We start from the raw sequence: 12,833 nt of genomic DNA, 5'->3' as shown, positions 1-12,833 counted from the left end.
TTAGTTTATCCAAATGAAGAGTTAAACACGCAGGGCCTTGCTGTCCCACTTACCCAAGGGCAGAAACGAGTCCTCAAGGCCCTCGTTACTCAGCATTCCTTTAAACTATTCTCTTCCAAGCAGCTGTACCCCTTTGTACAAAAAGAATCTCAAAGCCAGAAGAGAACTTCAGAGGATATTGAGTGGGGAATCCAACAAGGGACTGAATACACCATTATTTTCACCCCCAAGTCCCTGCGGTCGATACCAGCACACCCAGGGCTGATTTCCACACAGTTTCATCAGCTGATCCAGGCAAGGGAGGAGGGTAGGAGGAGATTTAACTGATGTTGCAAGTGAGCCATGTGGCGTGAGGGGAACAGGCCAACACATAATGAAATCCAGAATCTGAACATACTTTATAAATTGAGAATTCATTTTGCAGAAAGCAGCAATTCCTACTCCTGGCTGTATGGGAGGCATATTGGCAGGACCCAGTGAAAAACACCATCTGCAGCTGCAACTCATTAACAAGCTTTGAAAATAGCAGAGCAAACTGGACTGCAAATTCACTGAGCTCAGCCCTTCCTGCCATTGGGGAAAGAAAGGGCCTCCACTAAGGCCAGTTACTGTACAATCTGGTCAGATGATCAGCACAGGAAAAGAAATGAGATGTATCAAGACTGTGGAGTCCCTGGCATCAGTTAACTCTCAATCTGTGTTGACTTTGCTGGGGAAAAGGGAGGAGGTTAGGCCAGAGGATAAGAGTACCCACAGGATGCAAAGCAACAGAAAGACCCAGGATACTCACAAAAGCATTGAATCCTCCTGCCCGGCCTGCAACCCTTATAAGGCGGAAGATGCTCCACAGCATGGACACAGCCACGAGGGTCACTATCAGGGAGATGACATCACTGAAAGGACAAAAGTGAGACAGGCAAACTGAGGTATTCAGCCACAACTCCCACTGACCCTTTGCTTCAGAAGCATTATGCTTATCACCCTCAGCCCCCTGCATGAACCCCTCCTGACCCCATGAAATGATCCACCCTCACCACACTTCTGTTCCTTATCTTGGAACTAGGAATGTGTGCCATGCCTCTGAAATGTATGATTCACTGAAACAAGGGGACCAGCACATGCTATATTATCCCCAGCTGCATTGTTTCTTCTCAGTGAAGGCTCCTAGGCAACGCTGAAAGCTGAAAGTCACCTCCAATTTGTCAACTGTGCAAGCAGAGGATTAATTCTGAAATGCACCAAGTGCCCAGATTTGAAGGTAAACTGAATGCAAGCCACAAGTACACAGTGCCACACAGGTTAAACTCCTGACTCTGACGTCTCCTCAGAGAGGATTCAGACCCCACTGCATGTTTTTCAGGGGTAAGACAAGCAGCTGGTGGTGCTGGCTGACTTCAACAGTTCAGTTTACTCTTCTTAGAAGTTTGACAAAAATTGGCAAGCCCTGAATTTCAACTAAAGATTTCATACTGCACGAGAAGTTGAGAAGTTTACCTGTCGCCATGTAAGCCATGTATTAAAACTGCAAAGACACTGCTTGGAGGACAAGCAATTAGACAAGCTCCACTCCAGGTTATCTTCCTCATACACAACCATGATATTTTATTTCACACTTGAGCGAGGCACCTGGAAGGAAGGGCTGCACAGCAACCATGCCCACCTACAGGGAAATGATACCACGCTGCAAAACCCCAGGGCTGCTGAAACCAGATGATGCAGATCTTTGCATGGAGCACAAGCAGGTGACCACAGCACCTTGGCAGACAATTGCAGCAGTATGAAACTATCTTTCTTGGTTGTTAGGGTACAGGATTGCTCTACTTGGCAAGCACAACTACTGTGCTGCATCTCCCATACTTCAGAACCAGCAATTAGTCGAAAGCTCTCCAAGCACCAGCCTCACACACTGATGGAAAGCATCTTTCTGCAGCAGTGGCAGCCATCAGTGCTGGCGGTGGGTCTGTCCAACAGCCCAGATCTGTTCTGTGCCCTGGACTCCATAAATCCTACCTTGTAAAAACAAGCTGCCAGCCTTACCAGAAGGGTAAATAAACCACATCAGCAAACAGCCACAGAACACTTGTACATCATAGGGAAGAACAGGACGAAGCCTGGCCAGAGCACAGTAGTCTTTCAACAAGATTTTCTCTCTTGCTCATTGTTGTTTATTTGAGCACTGACTCCTTAATTACTGTTGTTTTTCAAAGCAGAAGATCTAGGTTTCAGGTAACAGAAAGTTTAATAAAGTACCTCTCTCTCACTGAGATTCTGTATCTTAGCAGCAAAGCTGCTCTGCTCAGTATGTGGCTCACAGCAGGAGCCAGCACCAGCACAGGCTGTCCTGTGAGCTACAGCCACTTGGGGAACAGGCCTGAACTGGGCATTTATTTTTACAGACTGAATCACCACCGCAGGCCTTCCTCAAAGCATTTAAATGGGAGAAGGCCGACTGCACCATCAACATTCAGCACGGAGCAGGGTCTAATACCACACTTGTTGAGTCAGGATTTCTATCTCACGGAATCCATTAGTGCACTCGAAGAATGGATTATAAAGACAAAAAGGTGCTCAGCTAAGCAAGAACACAAAGCAGCCGACAGGCTTCTCTCAGACCTGCTGACACTGAGCTGAAACATTTTGATCTGCTACACGCTGTGGTTCCACACACCTCCTTGGGACTCTCAGTTCTGAGACATTACAGCCCATCCAGGGCACTTCTGACAGACCAGCTACCTGCTCCAAACAGGGACCACTTCTTTTGTTTTGTATTTACATAACATTCAGTTGGAAGGAACTTTCCTTTCCAAGCGAGGGATGTTGTTGCCAGCATAAGATAAACAGTAAGCAGGAGCTGAGGTCATACTTTCCATAAAAGCCGGGGTGTTTGTAGGAAACAGGGATTCTCTCTCTCTCATCAATGTTCAGCTCATCCTCCGCAGCTCTCAGCTTCTCTTCAAACTTGTCGATGTTTGCCACTCGCATTGTGTACAGCAGGGTAACGTTCTGGAGACATGCAGAATGAAGACAGTGTAAGCGTTGTAGAAAGACAACAAGGAGCAGAAGGGGCACAAGTCAGACAAAATAAGCATTGTTATGTCCTTCGTTGGCCACACCAATGAAATAATAAGCAGATAACAGAAAAGGCACTCCAAGTAAAGTTAGGGACAAGGCCATCTTAAGGCAACCCCCTAGGAAAGCATGGAAGGCAAGGACTAAGTCTCAGCTCTGTAGGAATAAACAGACATCATGCCTTTGTGGGCACACTGGAGGATGGAGTTCGCATTATGAACCCAATGACAGTGCTGTCTTTGGGCCCAGTTAAAATTGTATAAAACACCTGTAAAACTACATCATTGGGAAGGAGGCATTTGGGATGTTGTTCCCCGTCCTGCTCAGATATTAATTTCACCCAGCAGCTTTTAAATGGATCACAAAAATCACTGAGCTGAGTGAGGTGTACCAAAGGACAGCACTTGAATCTCCCAGGTTGGTTACTAAAGGCAAGGGAAGAGCAAATTTACCAGCTAGAGTTTTATGATCATTTACTAATTGAATTCTTTTTCTCTCAGATCACCTCACATCTCTAAGACCATCTATGATCCTCTATTCCAAAGGCAGAAAGTCACTCACAACTTGTCCATGTGGGGTCCCTCCTGGGTGCAGGTAGATTTCCACAATATCACTCTCTGGAACCACTTCGATTCTCTGGACCTCCCCCTTTGACAGCATCTCGTTGATGAAGTAATTCCAGGAGATGTTGGTCCCTTCTCTGTTCTCGCTGACCGTGAATCGAAACAGCAGCACTATTAAAGTAATGATGAGGAGTGCCCGCAAGCGTTCGAGGTGCATCTGATTTTCCCTTTTCCTGCGTTTTTCTTCCTCTTTAGAGAAAAAGAAAATAAAATCAGAGAAGAAAAATGTCAGCATGTCAGTGCAGAACTTTCTGGCCAGCAGAGGGACAGCCCCATTACAAAGATGAATGCAGCAGTACCCCTGGAAGCACCATGCCCAGAGGCAGCACCTGACTTGCACCACACAGGCCATTTTTCAGCTCGGCTCATGAAGGCAATCAGAAGTTGTGTGACTTGCTCAAGGTTACACTGTGAGCCAGGTTTTCGGGTTACATTACACTTGCAGCCCTTTCTGCCTTCCCAGGTGCCAGGCTGCAGGGCCATCAGCTGTACACATGGGCAGCAGCGGGGCAGAAGCCTGGCTATGAAAGCACACTCAGATGTAAACCTAGCAAAGAGAAGGAGGCAAATTTTACACCCCATTGGCCAGCAATAACCTGGGTGTACCACACTGCTGCTTCCCAACCCAGTCTGTTTGGCCACAGCTATCTGCAGCTGTGCCCCATGCCCCAAAAGCCACGCAGTGAGGCACTGCCTACACAGACTATATGGACAGACAATGGAGAGTTGACCCTTTTAAGTGTGGCTTTGGGAAGGGGAGGAACCAAAAAAGCTCCCTGCTTTTAGATTTCAGCACATATCAAGAGATGCAGCAACTTTGCAGCTTCCTGTTTTCAGGCAGCCCAACCCTGTGCTGCAGGACACTTTGCACAGTCTCAGCCCACCAAACCAGTTACAACCCCACCAGGTGCCATTCTGCCCTAAAATGAAGGCCTACCTCACTTTCCTAGTTTAATACAGATGTGGACCAAATAAAGGCATCAGATCTTTCTTGTTACGAATTACAACTGTAGCTCAGTTCTGAGTACCACGTGTCTGCTCTGCCTAGTCCTGTTAGATATAACCATGTCTGGTAGAAAAATATTAGGGCTAAATGATATAGCACAGCACTGTAAGGCATAACTGCTTCCAGCTGCACTCCCGATCTGCTGGCACCCTGCATCACAAAAGCAACAACAGTTCTACTACCTAAGAAAAGATCTGCATTTGCAATAAATCTACAACAGCACAGAAGAAGAGAGACGCAATTTATCCATGAATTGAAATGCACAGCAAATCAGTCTCTGTACCTTAACAGAGCAGCACATTCTCTCCCTCGCTATGACTTCACTCTGACACAGGCCTGGTAACTCTCTACACTGAGGGTCTTTATCGGAGAGGGATTTAAATATTACATGTGTTCCTGCACTGACTCTGAAGACATAAGAGGAGGGGATGGGCTGTGCTGAGGGTTTGCCTGCAGAGCCTTTTCCAGCTCCCAGCACTTTGGTAGTGCAAAGGCAGAATTCTGGGAGTGCTGCTCAATGCCAGCCAGCCTTCCCACGTTAAGATGCCAACCAATCTCTCCTTCTACAGATACATGCAGGCTCTCCATAGATATAATTTACTGCTCATTCCTGATACGCAATTTAAAGCCAACAGCAACACGGCACACATAAACACCGTTCTGCTCCCAGGAATGAATTAATTCTGTGCCACTGGACTGCAGGCACATCTGCCTGCCCCAGCCCGGATGAGATTTATTTGCCAGCTCCTAACAAACGCTGTGACACCAGCATTTATCACTAAGCACCAATCAGATCCTACGCACGCTGCAACAAAACCAAGGGCCAAACATATGACCCAGGCAGACGCTAAAAAAAGTAGCGTGTCCTTCAGATGCACAGCATCATTTGTCAGCCCCGCTCCACATCCAGCAGGAAAGGTTCCTTCCTAAATAGAAACAATGCTGCTTTTCAGATAAGGCTGTCATCCCAGAGCACAGCGACAAGCTCAGACTGTGTCCAGCCCATCCGTTTCCTTATTCAGTGCCCCCTCCTCACCTGTGTGTTACCTGCTAGATCCAGATTTATTAAAACATGGACCCCTGTAGGTCGACATCCAGTACAGTTTGATTAAAGGAAATTAAAATACAGTACAGTACAGGCCTCAGTCTGTGCATTGTCCTCAACTACTGAGCAAGTTGTAAACAAAAAAGTTTTATAGAGAAAAGAAAGGACTCCAGAGAAATGAGCACAGACATGAAGAAAGTCTGTCTACTGCTGTGCAAACTCCTCGGAGAGCTCAGCACCAGCTGTGGCTAAAGCACTTCTCTGTACTGAACTTCAGATGGGATGCAAATAAACACGTTCTAAAGCACAGCCAGCTGAGGATGTCATCACCAAGGAGATCGCTGCTGCCCATCGGGCACCTCACACCAACAACTTACCCAGCAGCTCAGATGTTTAATGCACAGCCGAATTGTTTCAGAAACATCTAGAAAGCTACAAGAGGATGCAAAGCTTTCTTCTACCCTGCATTTAATTACGAATAAAATTAATCTATCTTGAAGTTGATGCAAAATGTGACCATCTTTACAGAACAACATTCACACATTGCACCATAAGCTACCCCACAACACCCAGCAAATGAGAACCAGGAACTGGATGTGACACTCACAAGCAACAGCTGTGGGAACACTTCCAGCTCTTCAGTCTCTGAAAGCCTCCACAAAGCAATGATTTGCCATTAACCCCAGATCTGAACTCTCTGATTAAAATCTTGCAAGGGCTGCACTGACAGTTTGAAGAGTTCTTTTTAATAATTACTGCAGAGATGAGCATTCCCCTGGAGACACGGGGTAGCATTCCACCTCCCAAAGTCAAGCTATCCATTAATCACAGGAGAAAAGAGGCCACAGAACACAGCATGTTACTGTTTACTAATTTGAACAGCCGCAGCACTTCAGGGCGCTGCACACACCAGCACCCTGTGTGGTCTCACTAATGACAAGCACCCCAGCTCTGCATCAAGCTTCTCTAATGAGGACTCTGCCCATACCTGCACTTGTGTCCCAATGCACCTCAGTTATACGGACCCGCTGACAAAGCCACAGCTCTGGGCTTCAAGAAACCATGTACAATGGCTTGAGTCAGGCTGAAGGCAGCACCACCTCATTGCTTTCACTTCATATGTCAGTTCATTCAAGAAGATTCCATCACTGTGTTTAAGTGCAACAAGGAGAGAAGCCAAGCTATTCCACTGCCTGATGATACACAGGTAAAACTCCACAACACATAGAAGTGTGAGGTGCCTCCCCACTTGCAGCAGGCATTCGCTGCTCTGTCTACTAAAGACTTACCCTGGCTCAGGAGTCCGAGACAAAGCAGCACACAGCCATCCAACAAGTCTCAGACACCAACAGCCCCTGCAAGCATCACTAAAGCCACAAAAGGAAGAAAACACTTGGGGCTTTAATGCTTCTGCAAACACCACTGACAAGATGCAAGTACAAGGCCTTCATCTGCACAACTTCTGACACCTTTCTTAAATCAATAAATGAATATAAGTAAAACCCAGCCCAGCAGACACAGGGTGGGCCCTCAGCTGTGGGACTTCCAGCTAAAAACTGCACCACGGAGTCTGAAAACAGCCAATGCAGATCCCAGAAGCCTTGTACGCACTTTGGTTCCTGGGAGGCTGGAGGGAAAGGGTATGTATGTGCTCACAAATGAGCAGAGGGCTGTCCTTACTGAATTGGAAGAGTCAAATTACACTTTCTAAATGGAACACAGCTGTTGTCAACCTACAAATAGAAAAAGGTTGCCAACAATGCCAACACTTGAAGGGACACCCACAAATCAGCTCCAAGTCTTTGGGGAGGACCTACAGGTATGAGACAACTGGTAGAACACACAAGGATCAAACACAGGCCTGGTGGGAGTCCAGCAAGGCTTTTGCCCAGTAGCCGAGTGCTATTTCACACCCCTGCTCCTTTTTAGTGCCATTTCATTCCCCTCCCTCCTTCCCCAAACAAGCTTAAGGTGCACAGAGGGCACACTCCTTGACTTCTCTATGTAACCCGGCATGCCACACAGCTCCATAGGTTTCAGGACATGTTCAGTGAGATACCATTAATTTTCAGGACATCCCTTATGCTGAGATGCCTAGGGATTAGACAGTGCAAGATGAGCAAAAACAGCCCAAAGCAAACAGCAGCCCAGTATCCACCAACACCTGCTTTACAAAAAGAAAAAAAATCTGAGCAAGTGCCCCTCAGTAACTCAGCCAAGAGCTCCTTAAGCAATCCTCTGTTTAATTCGAGCTCTGTAAACCACTAGAAGCGGACACATCCACAAAGAAGGTAAACAAAACAAGAAACAGACTCCAGCTTCAATTCATGTTAACATTCAGCTCCTCGCTCGGTCAGTGCTCCGCACCAAAACCTCCGGACTGAAACTCTACAGAAGGAAATTTTGCAAAGGGGCAAAATTAAAGCAAAAAATCCAAATCAGTGAAATTATTGGCACAGAATGCAAAGTAGCACCTTTCATAGATCAATTTCACAAGCTGCACAAGCATTCCTGCAGCTAAGACAATGTACCCCTTCAAGGCTGCTATTAGCCACAGGCTGATGAGCTACAGCAACAAATCTCCAGCACCCAGAGATGAGTATTACCATTACCCACCCATGCTGTCCACTCTTACCCCTCACACACACACACACACATGCACACACACACACACAATTCATGTCATCAAACATGCTTTTGGCACATACATACCCTCCTCCTCCTTTGGAGATTTCTTTTTGAATCCTCCATTCTTATGGTTACTCCTTTGCCAGCTTGAAGTAGTAAAATAGCAAGTGCTACCTGCAAGCAAGCAGAGTTACACAGTCACCACCAAAGACCTCAGGTGACAGAGAGAGGTGGACCAAGGACAGCAGAAACACATGAGATCCAAACGCACAGAAATCCAAGTTCCACACCCACCCAAGAACACAGCTCCATTTGCCTGCCAAGAAAATGAAACAGCCTCATAAGAGGGAGTAATGGGAGGGACAGACTCCTCCAGTTTCCTTATATAACATACACTTCTCAACAATTCAATTGAAGAGATGAGTTTGTTCAGACATGATTTCAGTATGGCAAAGAAAATCATTTGGAGCAGTGCATTCAGTACTGAAACATTTAAACACTCCCCAAGGCATAACTGAAGTTAACTGGTACGGTCAGTTAAAAGCAGCCTCACAGTGGAGCTGGAAATGGGCACTAAAGGAAACCGTGTGCTGGAGTTAAAAGCAGGTTTCTCAAAACACACTGCTGGGATTCTCTAATAAAAGCCAAGAAAGCATGGCAACAAACAATAAAACTCAGAGTGGATGCTGCAGAACAATGGAGTGAAGGCTTTTTTTGTCAAGAAAACAACAAAAAATGAGAGAAGCGAGGTAAGTGATTTAAGCTTCAGTTTCTCATAGTGAATGATGTTTTCTTCTTAACTTTGCTAATGAGACACAGTAAGACTGTCCGGTCTGAAGTCTGCTGCTCATAAATGACTGATGACTCCAGTGCTTCATCACACCGAGCTCCTTGGGGAAAGGTGCTACTGTCCCTCTATGCCATCAAACAATAACCCAGAACCCCTGCAGATTGCTCACTGTCCCCAAAGCCAAGAACAGAACAGCCTGATTTCAACTCGAGGAAAAGTCAACACGCTTCCTATAGAAGACCTTTTTCCTCCTCCATCTGTACAGTTGTTCTTCAAGACTCACCTAAGAGATTCCAAAGCCTGGCTGGATCTCGGATGATGCGCTGCTTCACCAGGACCCCACCGAGACCTTGACACGTGGGGGAAACTGTTTGTGACAGGAGGCCCTGAAGAGGAAGATTAAGGAAACAACAACAAAAATAAGACAACTATTGGAAAAGTACCGTGACTGCTTAGCAGCCCCACATCCCGTGAGACAAAGATTTCTGGACATGAAAATATTGTGGGTAAGTCACAGGACCGGCAGCTGGAAGCTCCAAATATTATTCCTGGTTGTGCTATGAGCTTGCCATGTGACTGTGAAGATGTTGTTTACAATCCAGTTTAAAGCAAGTATAAATAGAAACGTATACTCAAAACACTTGGATACTGTGATCAGCTCCCTTGCTGTGCCCCTGCTATAGAGATAGGTGGGAAATCAACTCTTCAGATACAAACACACCCTCCCCTAGCAGATAATCTTAAGCATTACTACACTGTAGCCCTTCTCACAACAGTAACACAACTGTTTTCCCCACGGGAATTCAGCAGCAAACCTATGGCTGAAATCCACACGGAAGGGTGATTTCACAGCATCTGAAGGTTGACACAAACTAATACCCTGAGTAAACACAAGTCTTCCCCTTTCTCAGCTGTATGTTTCCCTGTCCCGCTGTGCCTCAATGGCAGAGACAAGCTGCTGTGCAGCAAGCCAGACAGGAGCAACAACTAGGCTGAAATCCCTCACCCTCCTTACTTGCTAGACAGCAACACAGCTGCTTGTGCTGCCCTGTTAGCACCAGTGCTTTTTGGGGTGGAACACTGTGGACTAATTTAAATGGATCACAGAACCGAAGCAGTTGGAAAGCCTGGCATGATGCACACAGCAATCCCACAGCTGTCCTTCCTCCACTGCCTACCTGGCTGCCTGCACTCGATCCCTGCACTTTAGAGAGCTTTAAGTCCTACAGGAGGCCTAGCTCATAGAATCACGGAATGGCTTGGGTCAGAAGGGACCTTACAGGTCATCTGTTCCAACCTCCTGCCATGGGCTGTGCCCAGGCAGTGCATTAACCTCAACCAGTGCTGAAATCAGGGCACCAGGCTCCACAGCTGAATTCCTCCACACAAGATACACCAATCTGGCTTTTCTGGACAATTTTCCCATCTGCTGACCCAGATATTTTGGGATCTGAGATTGAAACCTGCCAAATTAAGATGCATTTGCTTTGAGTGACATTCACTGAGTCAGACTTCTTCAGTATCAATCAGTCTCCCATAGTCTTTAGTAAGGATTTAGAAATAAGAATGGTCTCTCCCAGCTGTTAATTAGCACTACAGCAGTTCCACACCCTCCCAAACAACCCCAGCAGGCAGTGACACACACAGAGCACAGCCAGGCCCTGGAGCTGGTTGTGCAGGGATGCAATGGATGGTCCATCCCAGGGCCAGGCTCTGAGCACCTGATGGTGTCCCCGTTCATTGCAGGGGAGCTGGACAGACGGCCCTTAAAGGTCCCTTCCAACCCTAAGGATTCTACAATTGTATGACTATGACTTTACATACAAGTCTATGTCTCGCTCTAAACAACCCAAGCCCTTTCCCATCTCTATTCCCGCACCCATTGCCCTCCGAGCACCGCACCGCCCCGCTCCCCCCGCAGGCCCCGCATCGCCCAGCCGCGCTCCGTTACCTGCAGGCCCCGGGGCCGAGGCCGGGCCCACACCGCGGGGTTAGGCCTCCATCCGCAGCGGCCCCGCAGCAGCAGGAGCCGAAGCAGCGCCATGAGCCGCCGGCCGCGCCGCAACCGGAGCCGCAGGCCTCAGCGGGACGGAAGCGGGCGGTGAAGGGCGGGCGGCCATCTTGGGGCCGGGCGGGCCGCGGCCGTGCTGCCATGCCGCAAGATGGCGGACACGGGGGGCGGGACAGCGCGGGGCGGGAGCGCGGTTAACGCAGCGACGGGGAGCTCCGAGCTCAGCACCGGGATGAGCCCGCACCTGACCATTGATTGCTTTGATTTGCCATTTTATCCCCTGCAGAAATATACATTCTTCCTTCTGTCCTGTTTTCCTCCCCGGGATGGCCATGCAGGCCGTCCTCTCAGTATTGTCACTGTTGGTTCTCCCAGTTCACCCACCCTGATGTACCTCAGGCGTTCTTGAAGTGCAGATTGCAGGGCTACGTCAAGGAATCATAAATCATTATCAGTGTGAAGGATCTCTTCCTTCCCAGCAGGTCTGAATTACCATCCTCTTTCCAGAAGAGTCTCTCAGGACGTTAATTGTCATCTGCCCCCTGGGATGTATCTGAGCAAACCTTCCACCAGCAAGCTCTATTAGCATGTTAATGTCCCCGTCACTCCTGGAAGTCTCTGTGTATCACTGCCTTAATCGTCAAACAGCTTAATTTACAGACACAAAATTAAGCTGCTTGCAATTAGTCTGTATGGGCCGGTCAGAGCTTGCAGCGTGTACCTCGCTACCACAGCTTCGCTCAAGCCATGTCACAATGTGCTTCTACCGACTCTGTGAATAGACCTGTTGCTAATTAAGCCTATCTATTTTTAAGACTTGCATCATTTCAATTGAATTACAGCCCGATTAGAAGTGAAGCTGTGCAGTTTGCTTAGGACAGTCCTGCCTTCTGCCATGCTGACCCAACAGGGAGCCAAACGGGTTTTGCTACACCTGCCTTATGCTTTTTTCTGCAGCCTCAGTGCAGGCAAACTTGCACCCATTTAATGAATTAAGGTTCCGAGAGCTGAGTGAGTCCAAGCTCCAGCACAGACCCTGGTCTATCTGAGCCTATGTGGGCTCACTGACTGCAGCAAACAGCATTTCAGGTCTGTGGGGCTCTTTCTGGGACCCTCTCAGCCAGAAGATGTTGGCCTCGATGTGACAGATCTGCAAGGACTGGTTATTTTCAGACACACCACATAGCTGGAATTGACGCAATTCCTATTCCTCTTTCACACTGTGCCTCAAAGACAAGCAGATGACGAGCCACCAGGAAGGGGGTGCTGGGGTCCTTGCCTTGCTCGTGCCAACACAAAGCTATGCCAGGAAGGAGAAGCAAGAAGTTCTGCTCTGTGTGCAGCCAGCAATCGCCATGGTTGCACTGCGACTCCTGCGTGGGCGGCTCAGGCTGAGCTGTGCATGGGAAGGCAAGTGCTGTCCTCTCTGCATGTGAGAGATGACCTTGGGAAAGGTGGCTTCAGTCACTGTCCTTGGGCCGGCAATATGCTCCTCTGGGAGTAAGCCAATATTCTGAGAAGACAGATATAACCTGATCCAGGCTTGGCCTCGCTGGGATGTGCTCCAGCCATGACATCACTCAGTAATGCTACGTCTGTTTACTACTGTGAAAGGTGCAGGATTGGAGGCTGAAATCCCTGCTTTATCTCCTGAGCAGGTT

General features: G+C 47.8%; 1 protein-coding gene across 2 annotated transcripts in view; it reads right to left on the bottom strand.

The window, feature by feature from the left end:
* SPG7 (SPG7 matrix AAA peptidase subunit, paraplegin) overlaps nt 1-12,833 on the bottom strand; it is a 33,205-nt gene that overhangs the window by 17,544 nt on the left and 2,828 nt on the right. The window contains exons 1-6 of one of the 2 annotated variants that reach the window (XM_015874365.1): nt 11,113-11,323; nt 9,445-9,547; nt 8,456-8,545; nt 3,631-3,881; nt 2,864-3,003; nt 791-893 (exon numbers count right to left, since the gene is read on the bottom strand). In XM_015874365.1, the coding sequence (XP_015729851.1) occupies nt 791-893; nt 2,864-3,003; nt 3,631-3,881; nt 8,456-8,545; nt 9,445-9,547; nt 11,113-11,205 (780 nt within the window). In that variant the 5' untranslated portion in view covers nt 11,206-11,323. Of the gene's footprint in view, nt 1-790; nt 894-2,863; nt 3,004-3,630; nt 3,882-8,455; nt 8,546-9,444; nt 9,548-11,112; nt 11,324-12,833 lie in introns of those variants that run through there. The other variant, XM_015874366.2, reaches the window with a different exon arrangement.

Source organism: Coturnix japonica, chromosome 11 (assembly GCF_001577835.2).
Source record: "Coturnix japonica isolate 7356 chromosome 11, Coturnix japonica 2.1, whole genome shotgun sequence".
NCBI lineage: Eukaryota > Metazoa > Chordata > Aves > Galliformes > Phasianidae > Coturnix > Coturnix japonica.
This window is presented reverse-complemented; position numbering and strand designations above follow the sequence as displayed.